The 20035-nt window shown below is 50.1% G+C and overlaps 2 protein-coding genes across 2 annotated transcripts in view; one reads left to right on the top strand and one right to left on the bottom strand.

Annotated features, from left to right (window-relative positions):
• Positions 1-1370: 1370 nt before the first annotated feature.
• Positions 1371-3081, bottom strand: RPL35 (ribosomal protein L35). The gene is made up of 4 exons (XM_032200248.1): positions 3032-3081; positions 2664-2800; positions 2291-2372; positions 1371-1591 (listed from the first exon to the last, which is right to left on the bottom strand). The coding sequence occupies exons 1-4, from the start codon at positions 3032-3034 to the stop codon at positions 1442-1444; spliced, it is 372 nt and encodes a 123-aa protein (XP_032056139.1). The 5' UTR covers positions 3035-3081; the 3' UTR covers positions 1371-1441.
• Positions 3082-3807: 726 nt separating this feature from the next.
• Positions 3808-20035, top strand: part of SCAI (suppressor of cancer cell invasion) — a 36153-nt gene continuing 19925 nt past the window's right edge. Inside the window, exons 1-2 of the mRNA XM_032200204.1 lie at positions 3808-3816; positions 14975-15106. Coding sequence (XP_032056095.1) covers positions 15000-15106 — 107 coding nt within the window. The 5' untranslated portion in view covers positions 3808-3816; positions 14975-14999. The remainder of the gene's footprint in view (positions 3817-14974; positions 15107-20035) is intronic.

Raw genomic sequence — 20035 nt, 5'->3', positions numbered from 1 at the left:
AGCTTCTGAAAAACAGCAGATTGCAGCTATAACCCATCTGCTACAGAAGAATATGGAAGAAGTTGGACAAATTGATTTAACTGCAAAGTTGGCCTTGCTCTCAGCAGTTATACTGGCGACCTCCAGGGGTAGCTTCTGACCTGAACTATTCTGTTTGGAATCACATCATGGAGAACAGCACAGAATTAACAAATTCTCAGTTATGGCTTTAGGATGTTCATCATCTTGCAGCTTGCATCAGCTGCAAGCCACGATTCATTTTGTCTCTGCAGCTTGGCCAATGTGTTTAGAGTCTTCTCTGGGCATGATGCCATCCAAACCTGTGGCTTCACCTTAGATTGTTAGTGCCTGATACTTAAGCTTTTTCCCCCACGTTTTCTCCCCTTTCTTTTCTGAATGGTAAGCAGCACGTTGACAACCTGTAACCCAACTGCATCAGGCTTCTGGGACAGAAATGTGCAGATCTGCATCCTCGCAGTGGTCTGCTTGTTTTTCTTCTGGAGGGCCACGTGTGCTGGGTGAGAAGCTCGTGCTTCTCCAGAACAGGTACTGCTGGCCACTGCAGGGTGTTCAGGATCAGTAAGCAAAGCATTTTGCAATGCTGCACCTATTTAGGTAACGTATTAGCCCACAGGAGCCACAGCTCAATGCTCCAACCTTACAGCGTGCTTCAGCAGCCTGGTCCCTTGTGGGGCTGGGGCCGGAGCTGTCAGGCTGCGCCTCCTCCACTGCCAAGGAGGCACTACCATCCCGTCCAGGTCTGCATTCGGCCCTTAATGAAGCCATCGGACAGCCAGCATTAGCATCATTGTAAAGCCGTGCCTCATAGAATCTCAATATATGGGAAATTCACTTTACCACACGTAATTAGACCTCTCTCTGGTTACAGTTTGCTTTAGGCTTAAAAATCCTTCAGATCTACGCTGAGTTCAGCGAGCAGAATTAAGATCTATTCCCTGAACAGAATCTGGATCCAATTGTGTGTAAGGACTCCCTGCTGGGTAGAGAATTTCTGGTGTTAGAATACATCAGCTATACTGACACAAACCATCACTACATCAGTAACGCTTGGACTGCTCTGTGCAACTCTTCACTACATCAGAACCAAAAAAGGCCTTCAGAATCACAACTCTGGGTTCCAAAGAACTCCAGCGAGGGACAGAAAAAGAAATCATTTAATGGGTTCTATGCCAGCTCCATGGATCTGTACTCATTTACCTGCTCTTCATAGAGAAAAGATAATCGCAAGCTATTAGCATATTCATTACCGATAAAAGCTCAAACAAGTTTTCTGTGAATCCTCTGATTTCTCTCCATAAAGGTGATGACATCTTTATCTAACTGCTACTCAAAAGACCACACCTAACACCTTCCAAACAAAGTTCTATTTAATGAGACATACCCAGCCAATATAATTAAGAACTTTCAGTACACTGCAGTTTTACGCCTTGATGGCGTATTTCCGCATAGGGTACAAGCGTTCTTTTCGCTGCTGTTTCTTGGTCTTCAGATTTTCTTCGTGCTTGTTTAACCTGCGTCGCATGGCACGAGTCTTCTTTGGCCGCAGATCCAGAGGCTTGTACTTTTTGCCCTGTTTTCAAAAACATACAACAGTTGAGTTTAAAGACTGCAACACAGATCAGATAAATGAGCTCACAACGAGCTGAGTTACCTACAAAAGCATTAGCAGCAGTGCTTTAAGCTTGTTTTTGCTAGAACTATCATTAAAGTCTAGAAGGTTATAGAATTTCTCTCCACTGGGAAGCAGGAATTGATACCAACTTTTGTACCAGCTCTACTAACCTTCACTCAGGTTAGAGGTAAGTAATTGATCTTATGAGTCCCAATTTCCCAAGACCTTTTGTCATTTTCTTGTCCCATTCTAACCAATCCAAATCCCTAACAAGTAGCATTCTAAAAACTACAGGAATGTGCTGAGCAAGAGAATTGCTCACTCACCTGCAACTTAATTAAGATTTAGCAAGCAGAGTATCTGCATTTCTGGGAACTGCATCATCTAGAAAATATACTAGAGTTTCAGAGAAAAGGTGCTGCCCAGAAAACTCTCCTCGCAAAACATACTCACACTGGGTTAGTAGCCATAATTCTGGTTACTCTCTTAACAGTGTTTTAAAATGAACCATGATTAGAAAACTTTGAGCTATACATACATGAACGTTTTTTCCCCTTATGTTTTAAACTTTATAAGTAATAATCTATAGTTAGAATGCTTCTAAATTGTCAGTGTTTGAGAATAATGAAAGTCACCTCGTATGAAGTTTGGACTTACCTTGTAAAACTTTCTCAAGTTCTCCTTCTGAGTCTGGTTGATCACAGTTAAGACTCTAGCAATGGATTTGCGCACCACACGGCTGCAGGTGGAGAAAAAAAAGAAGAGGATGTCTCAGAACACACCGAGGGACAAACACCACGGACTTACACAACCAGCGCTGTGCAGTAAACATGACGCAGATACCGGACAGCCACACAGCCCACAGCGTGCCTGCCCCACAGCACGGCGCCCAGCAGGCCTCCCCTCCGCGCCTCGCAGCAGGGCCCACGCCCCGGGCCCAGACGCTCCCCTCCGGCCCGCAGCAGGGGGCGGCCGATCCCCGCCGGTCCCTCCCGGTGCCCGTGCCCGGCCCCGTCCCGTCCCCGCTTACATCTTGGAGAGCTTGGAGGCGGCGCCGCCCGTCACCTTGGCCACGCGCAGCTGGGACAGCTCCACCTTGAGGTCGTCCAGCTGCTTCAGCAGCTCCTCCTTCTTCTTCCCGCGCAGGTCCCGGGCCTTGATCTTGGCCTGCGGGCGGCGGACACCCGGTCACGGCGCGGCAGGCCCCCCTCCCCCCGGTTCCCCCCGGTTCCCCCCGGTTCCCTCCCGGCCCATCCGGCCCCAACCCCCGCTCCTTCCCCCCCAACGAGGCCGGGCCGGGCCCGCAGCGCTCGGTGCCGCCGTGCCGCGGCTCGTGGTGGCGGTGGCGGCGCGGATGTTGGCGGATGTTGGCGGATGGCGGCGGCGCGGGGCTCTCACCATGATGGCGGCGGCGGCGACTCGCTCGGCGGCTCGGGCGGAAGGGCCGGAAGGGGCGCGGGGCGGGGGGGAGGGGCCTCGGGCCGGCGCCTACCAATGGGCGAGGGGGGCGGGGGGAGGGCCCCGAGCCGCGCCGCACCCCCGCGGGCCGCGCCGTGGAACCGGCCGCGGAGGGCGGGAGGCGGCGGCGGGGCTGGGCGCCGGTAGCGGGCTGGCAGGCCGCCCCGCCGCCCCGCCTCGAGCCTGCCCCGGAGCACAGCGGAGCCGGCGGCGCGGAGCGGGCCGAGGTGCGGCGGACAACGCCTGGGGGCGGCGGGGACGGGGACGTGAGGGCGGGCGGGGGGCGGACATCGCGGCGGGGCCGGGGATGAGACAGCGAGGGGCAGCGAGGACCGGTGCCGGTGCGGCGGAGCGGTGCGGGACCGGCCCCGTGTGTGTCCGCGCCGCCTCCCCGCGCGGTGGCGCCGCCGCTCGCCGCCTGCCGCCCGCCGAGCCCGGCCCCGCGGGGGGGGGGCTGAGGCGCGCCGCCGAGTGACGTCCCGCGGGGCCAATCAGCGCGCGCCGCTCCGCCGCCGGCCGGGCCGCTCGCCCAATGGGAGCGGGGGGGCGGGGCCAGCCCGGCCCCGAGCGGCGGCAGGCGGCAGCCGCGCTCCGCGCCCCGGAGCTGGGCGGCCGCGGCCGGAGCCGAGCGGGGCTGGGGGCGGCGGCGGCGCCCGCCCGGCACCGGCACGGGCACGGGCACGGCACTGACAGCGGCACCGGCAGCGGCAGCGGCGCGGCTCCAGGTGCGCGGGGCGGCGGGGGGGGCAGAGCGGCGGCGTGGGGCCGGGCAGGGCCGTGCCGGGGTCCCCGCGCCCCCCGCCGCGGGCCGAGGCCCGGCCCAGGTGAGGCGGCGGCGCCGCGGCAGGTGCGGGGCCGGGCCCGTGAGGCGCGGGGGCGCGCTGCGGCCCTGACAGCGCCTCACAGCGCCGCGCCCGGTGCCCGCTGCTCCCCCCGGGGCTCGGCGGGCGCTGAGGAACCGGGGGGGCTCCGGGCCCGGCTGGGGGCCGCCCGTGCCCTCGTGCCCCCGCCGTGCCGCCCGGTACCGCCCGTGAAGGTTCCGGTCCTGGCGGCCCCATGAAGGCTGCGGGCAGCGGCAGCGCCGGGGCTGGGCTCGGTGCCGCGGTTGGGCAGCTGCAGCCCCCGCCTGCAGAGCGGAGCCGGTACCGGAAAGCATCGGGGGCTGTGCGAGCTGCCCGGGCCCGGCCGCGGCTCGGGGTGCGGAGCCGCTGTGCGACCGCGGGCTGAGCACAGCTCCCAGCGGGCTCCTGCCCTCGCACCGTGCCGGCCGCGGCGGGGAACAGCCCCGGGGGGGCCCGGTGGGCGATCGGCACGGAGACTGCGGCTGCCTGGAGACCCTGGGTGACCCCCGGGGTGTGACAGCCCCGGCGGCGCGGGGAGCCCGCACACGCTGCTCCTTCGCTTCGGTTCTACTCCGATTTAGCTCTGCTGGCTTTAAAAGGAGTTGTTGATAAACAGCAGCGTAAATGAACAATGGAGATGAATCTGATCATCTGGACGCGTTGCTTTGGCTTGTCTTTTGCCATGTATGGTGACTTTGAGGCCAGAAGGAAGAGTTCTGGTGTGAAAGTCTGTTCGGAAGTGATGTTGCAGTGAAGTCTTAGCTATCCAGGCAGTATTTGGAAGGAAAAAAAAAAAAAAGCAGAACACAGCCATCGGTTTTATCACAGAAATCTGTGTTGGTGTCTTTTTTTCACAGAACTCCTCATAGTTCTTTTCATAGAAATGTTTAGCTGGAGCGAGCTGTGCAGGAGGAAAACCAGGACTTCTGCAGGCAATTTTTGCACTCGTTTTCTTCGGTATTCTTGCCTAAGAACATTCTGCAGGCTTGGCTCTTACAGCCAGGCTGCTCTCTGTAAGCACATAAGCCCTATTCTGGGTATGCAGTTTTTAAAGAGGCTGGAAACAGGGCTATGGAGCGGGGTATGTGCTGCAGCAGGGGAAGGCTGTGTAAAGGAGTGCACGAAGTTGTACGTGGGAGCTGCATGGAGGGTCAAATAGAGGTCTGTTTCTATAAAGTATGTGTGTTAGTCGCCAACACAAATATTACCTAGCAGTTTACATGTGCTGAGAGAGCACAGTGCAGTCCTGCAACAGGAATAGAGTAGAAAAACCATCAGTCTGGCTCCCTCGGGATATCAGTCAAGAAAGGAAGTGTGTGGTGCCAGAAAGCCTGGATGGAGCAGCAGGTTTGGAGGACTCCTCGCTTGAAGGATTTTTAATTATTGCTATTATTATAATGGAACACAGACTAGGAGCTCAATTTTTTATATAATTAAGGTAGAAATCAGCAGAGGGATTTCTCTGCCTTGTGGTGGAGTGATGGTCCAGGAGCGTCTCTGCTCTGCAGGGTGAATTCCCAGGGTGGTGACGCTCTCCGTGCAGTTCCTGTGCGTGCTGGCAGCTTACTGCCAAACACTGCTGTGGAGGGAGGAGGAGAACTGAGCTGACCAAAAAGCTTTCCTGAGCTTGCGCTGCATTCTCTCCTGTCAGGGTAGGGATCCTGTTGGAAAGCAGCCACTGACACCTTGGCCAAGAATGCAAACAAGGTGGGGCATGTGATGAGGCCTGCCCTCCGGCCCGATGCTGGCCCCAGCTGCCATTTGGACTATCTAGTAAAAGGCTTGCCCTACAGAGGTCTCCTGAGTCTCTGCACCACATTGACATCAGGTCCCATCGCATGGCAACCCTTCTGCTTTGAATTAGGAGCGTGTATAAAGGAGTTAAAACATCGGTCGTTTTCTGACTCAAGCAAAAAAATTATCGTGTAGCTCGGATGCTTTTCAGGAACTTGGCCGCCGTAGATGCGAGAGGCATGTGCTTTTCCACACTGCTTTAGGTGATGGCTTAGTTCAAGGGGGCCCAGCTTTGGCTCAGTCAACAGTTGTGTTGGCGCCTTGCCATGGAGCGTGCATAAAATGGAGCTGGCTGCAGCTCCCCGCTCGCTGCAATATGGAGGGGCAGCGTGGGGCTGCGCAGCCCCGCGGCTCTGCTCTGCTGGGACCCCGGAGCTGCCTTTGAGTCCCTGGGCTGTATTTCGGTGTCTGGTCATAGCCGATGCATTTCAGCCCTCGCTGTGCCTGTGCTTCCAAAACCCTCCTCCCCTCTCGCAGTGGCTTGCGTGCTTTTCCAGATGTGCGAGGTTCACGTCTCATTTCCAGGCTCTTCCTATGATTTTGTGGCTTTCTGCGCGTTGCCACCAAATCGAGATAAAACACAACTGGCATTTTAGCTGCTCCAAGCACATTGTGTGTAAATAAACCACTAAATAGTTGAGCTTGTGAAATGTAAATACACACAGCTCAACCCGCCGCAGCTGATGGTGTTTTTCTCTCTCTCCTCTTCCCCTCCCACCCCTGCCAAGAGTAGGCTAGCCTGATGTTCTTTTTTCCTCCTGCTCTTTCATACAAAGCAAATGACTGCTCAGCACCACGTAGGTGGGATGCAGGCACCACTGCAGAGTCACGATTTGAATTAGACGTGGATGAGGGCAGTGGGTGCGTCCTCTTCCACGCTGCTTCTGAACCATCTCCTGGGGATTCCTGGATGCCGGTGGCCCAGCGGCTCTGCCCCAGCCTGACTTGGAGCTCGGGCTCGTTTTCAGCTGCAAGCTGGTTAAGGCAGGCCGAGAGCAGAGAGCCAGCCGGGATGGCTTCTGGGGCTTTGCGCTTTGTTCATCCCCTACACAGAGGGTTGTGAGCTGTAGCGAAAGGGGGATCACAGAGGGCACGGAGCAGACAAACGTGGAACAGATTGCGAGTGGCAGGAGCATAAAGAAGGGAAGCAAAAGTTCTGTGTTATGCAGTTAGTTGAAAAAGGCCACATACGCATCCCATGGTGATGTTGTGTCGCACGTATTTGAAGTGAGTCGGCCCGGAGTGTATTCAGGAGGGGCTGCTGGCCCCGCGCCCCCGGCCTGCTGGTGGCTGTGCCCTGGGGCCAGCAGTGTTAGGGGACGAGAAATGCCTCTGTTGGCTTCCAACTCCTACTACAAACCTTGGAGTGAGAAAGGAATTGGTATTTTTTTCCTCATATTTCTTTATCAAGCCGCTGTACCTGAGGTGTCTGACTCCTCTCCCTGCCTGCCCTCGCTGGCTGTGACGGATGCCTGCCCCTCGCCACCCCCCTGCAGTGCTGGCAGCAGCGAGCTGTGAAGCCTCTGGGCGTGTGAGCGGGGGCACGTGGGGACACGCGTTTACTGATGTGAAAAGTGGATCTTGCACAGAACCGGGCGGCGTCTCAGGAAGCTGGGGACGGTGGCGCTCAGCAGAGAATTAGGTATTCTGGCAAGAAGAATGAATCTGGGTTCTAATTAATTTTGTGTTGTCTGCAACTCCGTCAGGACTAGCGCTCTGAGCAGAGTACGTGGAAACACACAGATGGTTTTCCCAAAACGTGCAGCGTAGCTTTGAAAGAAAACACAAGAGGCGAGTGTGCCAGTCTGCAGAAGGAGGAGAGAGGCAAGGAGCAAAGGTAGACGTCTCGCTTGACAGAGGCACAAACACTCACATTTCTGCTGGCCAACAGCGGCAGAGTGGGGCTGGTCCGTCTATTGTAGAGCAGTGATTGTTTGTTTGTTTTTCCTTAAAGGATGAAATGGGAAAGGACGTTGGCATAATGCAGGGGCGGGATTGATTTTTTCCTTCAGATGGGCACTGCTGTCAGCTGCGGTGGTTCGGTTTGGTTTTTCAGAGGGAAGCTCTCAGCAGGGAGGGTGCCACAACCAGCTGCTCAGAGCAAGGCACGAGGAGGATTCTTGGCATCTGTCTTCTCCTTTTAACAGGCAGTTAGTGGGCTGTCAGGAGCCCAGCACCATACTTCAGCATCATCTAGCGAGAGCTGTGGAGCTTTCTGCATCCAGAATGGTGCTGGGATCTGATCTGGGAGTCAGGCCTTTGTTGGTAGAGACTCGAGCTGTGATGGTGCCAGGCTTTGGGTATGAGTGATCAAGAGCTTAGTTTTATCTGTTACCTATTTCTTATCAGCAAATTAATTCCTGCAGGGTGTCTGGCTTTATATTGCAGTCCCTTTGGGCAGTGATGCTGTGGGAGATGTTTCAGGATGAAAAGTGAAGAGAGAGCCGGTGTCTCTGACTCAAGGTTAGAAACCTTTCAAGTCCTGACAGATTAGAATGATTAGAGACAGAATTCCACTGGCAGTTTCTGCGGAGAGCAGTTCTAATAATGCCTTGGTCTGGGGAAGTTCCTGTTTCAACAAGATAGATGTAGGAAGTTTATTTGCTTTTGCTTTTTGGTTATTACCTGCATCTCTGAGCTAGGAGTGGGAAGCATTTGAAAAGCAGTTTATATTTCTCTGCTGTGCTTTCTTGATTAAAACGGTAAAACTGGCCATGAAGCTGGGAATCAGGATGCGACCGTAACTTACTCTTATCATTAGCTCACTTGTCTAAGCACATGATTATATTTCCTGCTTGACTCCAGCATCTGAATATTAATCAGAGCCTCAACTGTAAACCCCGGGCCATTTGTATTCGGTGTAAGCAGTGAAACTCCAGATCAGCAAGAGTTTAGGACGTGCTGTTTGTATGACAGTTTGCTGTTTCATGTTGCATCTGTTGCAGAAATGCAAGCTCTGATGCTCAGGCTCAGGGTTAATCAGGACGGCCAGCCCAGCCCTGCTCGCTGCTTGGTGTACAGCCTGCTGCCATCAGGTGTGGGAGTGAGCAAAGCTCCAGCAACACCTTTGCCATAAGATATTGCTCTTCCTCTTATTCCTGTTCCCCAGACTGACCGCCCTGGGCTGCCATCCTAGACTTGCATCTGCTGCCTTGTTCTGAAGCTCCTGTGGGGGGTATTTAAGGGACAGAGTCGAAAGCTCAGTAATCAAAACAGCTGGAGCCTGAAATAAAATGGATTCTTGTTCTAATTTTTGCCACAAAGCTTCCCTGGGTCATATTGATCACATTTCTGGGCGGTAATAAATGTTTCTCTGCATAGTGGGAATATTCAACATCCAGAGTGGGAATATTCAACATCCAGACTTAATCTGAAAGGCTGAAGCTCCCCGGAGATCAGTGCTGGGAAGGTGCGGGAAGTCACTTGCCACACGAGCGATGTGTTCAGCTTTTACGAAGAGTTTTAAGCCTAAGGCTGATGTCTAGTGAGGAGTTTTTTTTTTTTTCAATTGACCATTTAAATGAAGTAGGTAAAGCTAAAAAACGGCTACTGGACATTCTTGGCTCTTATCCCGTAAGCGTTCCTGTGGGGAGCTGTGCTGGGAGGCAGCTGGGCTGCTGAGCCCACTGCTGAGTGGGGGCGATGGCCTGGCAAAGGAGGCTCCAGGAGGTGGAGGCGCCTCGTGCAGCCCACCCTGCTTGTGCAGCTCCGGGGCCCTCCCCTCGCTCAGCAGTTTGCCCAGGTCCTGGCACCGTCCCGGCACCGTCCTGCCGCAGTGTCACCGCTCGTTCCGCAGCGAGTGCCGGGTGTGAGGCTGTGACCGCCCTGTCCTACCAGGCAGGTGAATCCCAGGTCAGTTACCTGCCTGAGCAATAACCCTGGCTGAGGGGATGTGCACCTAGTGCCCCTGTTTAACATACCTGTGCCTGACTGTCGTTGTCAGCTTGGTTTCTGTGCAGCAGGTGCTCTCCCACCATGCACAAAGCAAGCCTTGCTTTGCAAGCTTGAGTCCGAGCATAGGGCCGGCTGGGAGTGCGTGCCGTTGACTTGAGCAGACTTTTTCCTTTCCAACCGAGCCTGGAAAACCTTAGCCAAAAGACAGCAAACCACAGGGAAGTGGAAATGTGTGTGATGTAAGTGACACATAACTTTAAAAACTGCTTGCTAGCATCGCGAAGCTTTCATCCGTTTCCCATCCAAGCCCTCCTCCTCCTGCTGCCTTGCAGCTCCAAATGCTCTGCATGGTCTTGGCGTTCTCTGGGATGCCTGTAAGCTCTTCTCTGCTATTCTCCATGCTGCAGTGGGATGAACTTGCACAATATAACAACGTGTTGTGCTGAGCAAACCTGGAATTGTGTGTTCTGAGAGCGTGGTGGAAAGAACCTGGCATGTGAAGTGCGGTGTTTGGCTAGCGCAGATTTTCTGCCTTCTTTAGCCTGAGGAGTTGGCAAAACCTTGGAGAGAATAACAACTTCTGCTGAAAATCACATTTTTCTGTCTTATTTTAAGTCTTAAATCAATGTTTCAGAGTCTCCTTCTGCAGACTCTAGCATACCTACCCACCTGCCTACATCCACATTTTTATATATATACATATTTTTTCCCAGCAGCATCGTTCTAAAATGTGCTACTTGAATGAGAACCAAGCAATGTGCAGAACAGCCCAGTGGTTTCTTTTGTGTGAAAGAAAACAAAAAACATCAAACACAAGAACAAAAACATAAGCAGGTGATATTTCTAATATAGCTGGGCTTAGAAAACTGGGACAACCGTCTGTCTGCAGAAGAGGAGCACGGATCTGCGGGGTTACTCCTTGAATCGAGGAGAGGTCTACGTTGGGGATATAGTGCTGGTTGCATTTTATTTATTTTTGTCGTTTGTAGCTCAGCAGTCCCTGAGGAAACGGCGATGTCAGTAGCTATCTTCCTCCCTTTGCTGTGCCACTTGCTGTTTCTAATAATAATTTTCTGTCTGTGGTGCTGCTGCATTACAACACAGTCTTTAAGGCAGGGAAGACCTCCTCCTTTCCTGCGCTGCTGTGATTCTTTGTACAGCACCAAATGCCACCCTCTCTGGTGCATGAGAAGCCAAAACCAGTGCGTGAGATAACTAACCTGATTTTTCCTCCCCATCACAAAGGAAAAGCCAGCTTCTCCTGCCACTGAACTGCTCATTTCCCTTTTTCTGTCCATCTTCCCTTCCCTTCTTCTCTTCATATTCAGGCACATGCTGTGGCTGAGTGAAGCTGGGGTTTAAATTGCAGCAGTACTCAGCTCGTGCCTGTAACCAAAATGTTGCTTTGAACCTGGGATCTGTGGAAAAAATTACCTTCTAGCAGCTCTTTTAAAGATACCTCACAGATGGAAATTGTCATGTTTCTTACAACTGCACTTATTTTTTCTCTGCTTCTACTTCTTTCTTGGTTGAAATCCTTATTTATTTTTCCATTATTTTTTTCCTGGAAGGAAGACTCTGCTTGCCCATTATGTGGCTCAGTCCGAATGTTTTGGTAACGTAACTTCTGTGTGGTATTTTTTGTAATCACCATGAAGATAGGTTTGATGCACAGAAAGAAGCCTGTCCGTCCTGAGCAAGCCTCATCTTACTCCTTAAGCTTATCCTCAGGGAATTTCAGGAGGACTTTCCACTGTACCGTGTCCATCTGTAAACGCAGCGGGTGGTTTAGAAGTACTCCGTTTTTGTGGATGCAGTACGTGGCAGAGCCAAAATGTGCCTTTAATTATCCTGCACAGGGGTGAAACTTGAGCTCCTCCGCAGGCACCGTCCAGCGGTGATACCTGGGACGTGCTCGCTCCTCTTCCCACGGAGGTGCTGTGTCTGTTGTGTCTGTTCTGGCCCACAGGCCAGATGTTTGCATCTTCAGGTCATTGGTGGTTTTGGGATTGTGTGGATAACTACAGTTTGGTTTCATTCACCTTTTAACTGCGATTTGGCTGTTTCATTATAAAATAACCTGAACCAAATAGGGCATGTTGAGACTTCTGTGTTTAATGTATTACGTACTAATGAAATAGCTTGTTATAAACACCTGAGCCCTACCCGTTCATTCTGATGTCTTAGATCAACTTCTAAGTCTTCTGGTCACCTCCCTCCTTCTAAAAGCATCAGTAGAAAATGAGATAAATTCTTGTGCTCGTCTCACTAGGTAATGATTAAGGTCGGGTGAGAGGAATACCTCAAAATGTTTGACAGATGTTCATGAAGTTAGGTTATGCATGTCTGAACAGCTGGCAGGTGGGGTTTTTTCCAAGTCACGCTACGGATCAGGCTGTTCCTGGTTCCTCACAGACCTCTGCCCAGAGCCCTCTGGAGGAAGGCTGCCCGCAGCCTCGGGTGCCCGCGGCCAGGAAGGAGCCATGGCCGTGCTGCTCCAGGGGCTGCCCGATGGACACGGGGTCTGGATCGTGTGAAACGACAAAATCACAGACTCCAGAACTAGTTTATGTTGGCTGGAAGGCTCTCGGGTAAGGCTGGATGTTTTCCTGACACCAGGTGGTGGCGGGGCAGTGGTGAGCCTGCCCCTCGCTCCTCATCCCGGCTTCGCAGGGCTGCTTCAGAGCCTGGCCTCGGGCTCTGGGTGCCTCAATGCCACCTGCGTGGTTTGGCTGCAACATGCATCTGTTTTCAGTCCTGAACCCTGCATAGAGGGGAAGAAAATGTTGTGAGTGTTGTAGCGGAGTGTCTGCGGGGTGTGCTAACTTTGCAGGTCCCTGTGCAGTGTCAGCGTGTGCTGAAATGCGGTTTGTCGTCTGGGTTCTTTCAGCAGGAGTCTTTGGTAAGAAGACAGCTTGCTCCTGTGCTTACAGACATTTTGTTCAATAAGCAGAAAAGGTGCTTTGGCCCTCTGCTTCAGGAAGAAGTCCAAACCCTTGTGCCAGTAGCTGTATTGTGAAGCTGAACATCCAGAACATTCTCCAAAATGTTTTGTTTTCAGCTGGGGAATCTCTCCCTTTCTCCCCCTCATCCTCCCAACTCCCCTGCAGTTCTTCTGACTTTGCACAAATTAGAATATGCTAAATCATTAGGAACTGGCAGGGCTGAGCATAGGCTTTCGAAGTACATTTTAACTGTCTACGATCCGAAAAGTCTTTTTTTCCTTCCTTCCTTCATTCCCATTTTTTGTTTTCCCCCGGCTTTTCGTGGTTTCTCTGCAAGTATTTTGTCTGCCGCCTGATACCTTTCAGAGCAGCAGGCAGGGAATTTGCTGGCTTATCTTTTAGTGATTGCATAAGCAGCCCTGTTTGCAGAGGGCCTGGCGACTGTACCGTGAGGGCCGTGGTTGGTTTTACTCGCCTGCTGCAGGGCGAACACAGAGCCAGCTGGCCAGTGTTAGCGATGGCTGGGGTAGATGGTGTAAAAAGTGGTGTAATTTCAAGGTAGCATACGATAAAACTGACTGTACCATTAAATTAAATGTGGGGAATGATATACTGACTGTCTGAAACATACTTAGCCATTTAAGCAACCCCTCCTTTTTAGAGATCTGTCTGCAGTCGCTCCAGAGCGTCCGACCGTCCCCAGCGGAGCGCTGCAGAGCCCAGGGGCCTCGCTGCAGGATTTAGGTCAAGCTTGCTGCAGAACCTGTGAAACTGGGGTATTGTCCCTCTTCCTGAAATTCTTGAATCACCTCCTGGCTGCTTCTGACGTCTGTTTTTCAGCTCTCATTGCTCCCTTCGGTGTGGTGTGTTGGTGCTCTGAGTGCTGGCTGTTGTGTTTGGCGCTGTGTGGTCACAAGCGGAGAGGTCTCAGACGCGGGCCGGTGCTTTGTGATATTCAAGTCCTGCTTTGCTGGACCCATACCAACAGGTTTCGGCATCTGGTTGGTATGTGTGAACTCGTACATTGTCTGGCACCCATCCTCACCCATGTCACAGTCCCGTGACAGTGAGCAGAAACTTCCTCTTTTTCTGGAGCTCTCCAGCAGGCAGCCGGTGCACTGCACCCTGTGCTCCTGCAGTGGTGCTCTGGGCACTGCCACGTGGGTGTGCAAAGTCAGGCGAATGTGTCTGCATCTTGTCTGCCCTGGGAGTGACCGAATTGCTTGGCCAGCAGTGCACACTCACTGCCAGCCCCCCAGACTGGAAGGAGCTGCTGTGATCTCCTGAATTTGGTAGGCACGAAATGCCCGCTCAGGGAAGCGTTTCTGAAGCCTGTTTGGTTATTGGGAAGGTTTATCATGGCAAGTGGAGGAAGATACTTGCGGGTACTTTCCAATGACTGGGAGAAGTTAGCTCTGCTATTTTCTGGCTTGAGTTGGGATTTGGGGGTAATTATTTATGCAAATAACATCCAAACAGAGCTTCTGCACGAATGGAAAATCATTACCTAACAAAAGTGCTTACCAGATCTGGTAGAGAAGTCACTGAAAGTAAAAGCTCTGCATTTGCCCAGTTAGAGGTGTGATTATCTTGCACTAAATTTCTTAGAGAGCACAGAACAGCCCGAGATGACCTTGCAGCCGTTTTTAGAGGATGTTTTGCTGCTGCTGTTGTGACGTGTGGCATGTGGAAGGTTAACTTTATGTGTATGTATGTTTCAAGTCAGATTGTAAAAGCCACTCTGCCTTTACAGGCTTTCCTATTCCCTTACTTGTTCAGTACTAGGAATATCTGTGTTATGTCTTAGTTTTTTTTGTTTACAGTATGACATTTTGCTCACACGAACAGTAAAAATAGATTTTCAGGTGTAATTGTGGGCAGTGCAAGCCATGGAACTAAACAGTCATGGGGAAGTGGAGAGGAAGCAGAGTTTTCTTTTTTACCAGTTTGTCTAAAACTGGTGTGTTGCAACAATAGCAACTAGCAAACTGCAGTTTTCAACAGTTCCAGAATGAAAATGAAATATAAACAGAACTGTAAACATGGCTGCAGGATAAACACCTCTGCAGGAAGGCAAATTCAGAGATGTCTTTGTCCAAGTATGAAACTCAAATGTTTATGTTAAAATCCTTTTGCTGGCATTTTTGTGTTTGTGAATACAGTCCTCAGTTATTTTATGACTCTTGTGCCAATTCTATTTTTAATTTTGTTCTGTTATCTAGTGCATTGTGAAGTAATAAGTCCCGTGCTTTGATTCTCAGATGTTGCTTTTAATGAGTCTTAAGAAGAGTCACCCAAGGGAGCATTGCATGCTCGTTGTCACCATCCCCGTGGAACATGCATCTAATCTGGGTGAGTTCACAGTAGCCCTCAATTGCTGAGTGATATGTCTATTTTCTTCCTCATAGGACTGAGTTTGCCCTAAAAGAAATCATGTCATCAGGAGGAGCTGAAGATGATATTCCTCAGGCAGAGAGGAAAACAGTTACAGACTTTTGCTACTTGTTGGATAAATCTAAGCAGCTCTTCAATGGCTTAAGGTCAGTGCATTGCACATTTGGTAGTATTCCTTCAGAAAAGCGTTGGAACATACACTCGAGTATGTGAGGGAATGTGAAGTAAGATGTACAACTAGCATTTTCATCTCGAAACCAGCAAGTTTGTTTAGGAGAGAGCAGCGTGCACCTGTGTAGGGGTAGTTTTGGACCATATATGTAAGAACGTCTGTGGAAGTTTGTATGGTCTGTTTGCACGTTGTTCAGGTGCAGATCACAAAGAAGGCAGAGTACTTACAGCCGTTCTGTGTGTTCCTTTGAGGCAGAATTAGTACCTTTATTGGATTACCAGATAAGAGATGTAGTTTCTGTGTGCATCCATGGTATTTTGACAAAAAGAAACCTTCTTATCCAGAAAGAAGATAGAAAATTTGGGTGGGATTTGGGCAATAAAAAATAGAGAGATGGCCTTCAGCAGCCAGCTCTCCTGTGTGAAAATAAAAACGTCCTAGAATGGGAAGCTGCCTTTGTCCTTGCTGTAACTTGGCACAGCTAATGTAGGTGCTTCTTGAACCAAACTTCACTGCCATTTCACCTACAAGGCCTGTGATTCCTATGGTTATAGCTGGGTAAAGCAGCCTTCAGGTATCTCCTCTGTTAATGCTTATTCTGTTCTGGAGAGTTCACCTGGAAAGGACTTGGCAAGTATCCTGATTCTTAGTCCAGTTGCTTGCTTTTCCTTTTAGCATAATAAATACATTGATACCTGCCTGCCCTCTTCTGTTTTGAAGATGATGGTAGCCTTTGCTGCTGTATTTGATGCCGTTCTCTTTTCCCTAACATGTTTCATGGAAAAAAAAAAAAAAAAAGTGGTGGGGGAGGGAGAGGAGAGCAATGATTTCCTTCCCAAAATCTCCTCTGGGCACTTCAGCTGCAGGGAACCGAGCCTATAGCTGTGTTGGCAGCTGCTTAGCTATTGCTGCTGCCAAAAATGCAAGGGCTCAGCCTGCCACGTCTTTGTTTCAGTAGCATTTCCTTCCTCTCTTCCCAATACAGATGCCAAATACAGCATTTGAGGAAAACATATGATGATCTGCCAAGGTTGCTGCTCCAAAGTATACTTCATGCTCACACTGCCAGTGATACCGTCCTTTTGTGACCATACCTCCTAGAATAACTTAGGAAGGAGGTTGTCTTCCTAGTATCTATACTTGGTTTTGGACGAGCTATAAGTTATAAACAACTGTTAATGAAGTGTGTTCCAGTTTCTCTTTCTCCTCCTTTCCCCACTCCCACTTGCTTTTCTCCTGGAAATGTGGAGAGGGAGCGTGTTACAAAGAAGCTTTTCACGGTGTGCTATCACCTGGTATTTTCTTTTTGATGCTAGAAAGTGCTTCGGTGTGTTCAGTATCATAGAGAAGCTTGAAACTTAAATGAGACTTTCCACATGTTCTGTACTTCCCCAGACTACAAAGTCTTGTTACTCATTGTGTTGGCTGCAAGAATCGTGACTGCTGTCCGTTCGCGGAAAGAGCTGGTAGTATTTAGCTGTTCATTTCTCAGACTTGCAGTAAGATGCAAATCGACCCTCTTCGTTCTACGAGATGCTGCTGATGTAGAAACAACAGGGCCCTGCTAGCTTCAGGTAGAGCAGCGGGCTGTAGCCCTGTCTCACGCTGGCTTCTCACACCACCTGCGGCGGTGAGGCCGGCGACTGCGTGCTGTGCTGGTGTGCTTACTTTGTGGGTTGGTAGAGGCCAGGGGAACGCTGTGCTGAAACCCCGTTATCCCACTGCTGTCTGGGTTCTGGGCATAGCAGCCTGTAATTACTACAAGCATATGAACATAAAAGGAAATCGTCCTTTTTATCACCTGTCAAAACTGTGAACGTGTTTGAAGCTCTGAATGTTAAACTTGCTGTAACCTTCTTTTTGAATAAGTGTGCTGCTGAGCCTCTAGGACTTCCTCAGTGTCTTTGTGTCTCTGTGAGCTGTGTCCCTGTGTGACAACTCCCACGAGGTGCTGGCCAAACAAGTCTCAGCACCTTTAATTGCTTTCCTGTGCTATCTGGCTTCTGCCAACAGCACGGCTGGAACAAACTTCTGACAGAAAATGAATGACAAGCACAGGAGCAGTGCTGGTCTTTGCTAAGACTATGCAGCAATACTGGATAAAATCCTCTGTGGAATTTACCCACCAGCCACTCCAGTGTGGTAAGGGAACCAGCCTTCTGTGCCCGGGGTGAGAAACCCATCCTTTCGGAACACGGGAGGCCTTGTATTCATGTCATTTTGGAACATTGCAACACCAAAATGTCAGAAAGTCTCCATGTGTTGCTGGAGGCCGTTGTAACGAGGTGTGGGTGACCCTTGTCCTTGTCTGAACAGGACTGACCTAAACCAGAGCATCTCCAGTCCCTGTGCACGTGGGTGTCTTCTTGCTGCCCCGTTGTCCCTCCTCTGAAGCTGGTCATGATCAGTAACGGCACGAGTGAGTGCCCCTACTGCTGCTTGCTCCCTACCCAGCGTCCTGAGCCAAGCACACCCTGGAAGAGGGAGCCCTTGCCTTTTTCTCTGTGTATGGCTTTTATCCTTCTCTAGATCTGAGAGCAGCAAAATGTCTTGCTATGCTGTAGGTCTTTTGCTTTCAATTTGGGTGTGTAGTTACTTCTGGATCATATATTCCCTGCCTCCGTCGGTGGGAGGAGCTGTGCTAATGATCCACTTTGCAGTCAACTGAGTCTTTAAAATTCTTTTGGGCTATTACTTCCCACCAAATAAGGCAGATCCTCTGGTCTCATTAAAGAAGCTGTGCACTAAATGTCCTCTCTTGCTTATGCCGTCTGCTTTCTCACAGCAAAATTTCTTGGTACACGGGAGCAACACGCGTGATCAGAACACAGAACAGCAAATGGGAAGGAAAATGGATGGTAGCAATGGCAGGGCTTGTCTGCAAAAATCTGTGATGGAACCATGGTAATGTATTGTCATAAATGAAGTGTTATTACAGCCATGTCAGAATACTATCAAAAGAACAAGTGCTACTGTCTGTTTCCATGGAGATCTTTCCTGTTCCCTGGGGAGCTGAGGAATCGCATGGTATTGTGCAGCTATGCCAGCTGCAATTAGGCGAGCATAAAGCTTGAGAAATATACGTGTGGACACCCAGCAGTGACCGTGGACAGCAATGGCCAAACATATGTACGCTGCACTAACAGCTTTTTAAAATACCATGGGTTTTCACATATTCCAAACGAATGCAGCACAGTGAGTTGAACTGGGCTTCAGGGGAACGCTCAGGCTTGTATAGAGAGGAAGGTGCAAAATAAGAGGAGTCAGTTGCATGAGGGAAGATGTCAGGTGAGGTACAAAGAACGTTTTAGCTTACTGAAGTGGGATATATTCATAAGCATCATCAGCAAACAGATGTTTGTTTCTTAATTTATGCAAATACCTGCTTCTTCCCGGTATTCAAGGGAAGAAGGGTGCATCTTCTTCTCTCCTTATGTCAGACCTCTGCTCAAATGTCCTAAGCAACTTTGCCTAGAAAGCTCAAATTAATACTTGGAGTCAATTTACTAATTTAGTCATTAAGTCAGTGTCATTGAACTTTTTTTCCTTTTTTTTTTTTTTTTAATTTAAATTATCAGTTTGTACCTTATTTTTTTTTTTATTTTTATTTTTTCTAACTCTCAAAACCCACAAACATTGAAACTTGTGGACGTGCTAATTAAATTTAACATTACCTCTTGCTATATCAAAGCTTGCAATATATCTTAGTCATGTGTTTGGACAAATTATTAACTTTGTTTAGCTGTAATGTTTGCATTTATTACTGCAATATTTTGCATATATTACTACAATAGAAAGTGGTGAATATTTCACTGCAGTAAATGATTTAAATGTATGTATTTTTGTATCAATCTGAATTTGGATGAAGATGTATATTGTGTTGGTGTCCTGAAGCACATGCTTATACTCCTGTTTACCCCTCGCTACACCAAAGTATGTTCCAAGATGTCGAGCAGTTTGAGATGATCTTTTTTTAAAAAATAAAATACTACCTTGGCATCTCCATAGAATAGCAGCAGCAGGTACTGGAATGGCTTTTCTGGGTTGGTAAGTGTCATAGCAGATAACAGATTCATTTTGCATATAGTAGCTAAGCTTGGTCCCCTCAAGCTGTGTGGGAAGTATAGTTGGCTGATGAGCAAAAGAATATTAATTTACTTTTCTACCCAGGGTGCTGTTAAAGCAATTCCAGTTAGCAAAAATGCACCACAATTTTTTTCTCTGGAAATTGTGGTGTGCTCCTTTGCCTGTCTCACTCTTCCAGAGGATGTGGTGTGGTTTCCAAAAGGTGGTTTGGAATGGTTTGGCAGCAGTCTGGGCATCCCAGGCTTGGAGGTGGAATATGCTGCTTTTGCCTGCAAGCCTGCTGAAGACTGAGGTTTTGGATGGTGCATGAAGCAGCCCAGTGATCTGAGAGAGCATTCCCTGAAGGAGTAGTTCTGGAATCAAATGACAGATTATGCCATCTTGAACAAGTGATTCCAGTTCCGTGTAGGGTTGTATACCTCCTCTGAATCAGCTTCAGGATACTCTGTAAGCAGCGTGCATTCAGTGAGACCGATGGGCTTCGTTCTCCTCTGTTGCATTTGTTCCAAGGCTCAAATAACTCCCAGATGAAGGCCTTCTACTAGCATTAAGAGCATGTGTATTTAAAGCTAAGATCCTTAGCTTCATCGTTGTGGGGTGGAGGTGGGGGGAATACAGCTTGGAACTTGAATGAATGTACTAACGTCTCTGCACTGGAGACCAACGTGGAAAAGACAATCTCGGGTTCCAACCTCTCACTAAGTGTGAGTTAGAGGGTGACAAATGTTGCTCGAGTGATGTAACCTGACCCAGTGCATGTTAGCCGTGAGCATCTGTATTGCTTGCTTGGCCGGGTGGCACTCGCACAGCTGATTTA

This window comes from Aythya fuligula, chromosome 19 (genome assembly GCF_009819795.1).
Source record: "Aythya fuligula isolate bAytFul2 chromosome 19, bAytFul2.pri, whole genome shotgun sequence".
In the NCBI taxonomy this organism is placed as follows: Eukaryota; Metazoa; Chordata; class Aves; order Anseriformes; family Anatidae; genus Aythya; species Aythya fuligula.
This window is presented reverse-complemented; position numbering and strand designations above follow the sequence as displayed.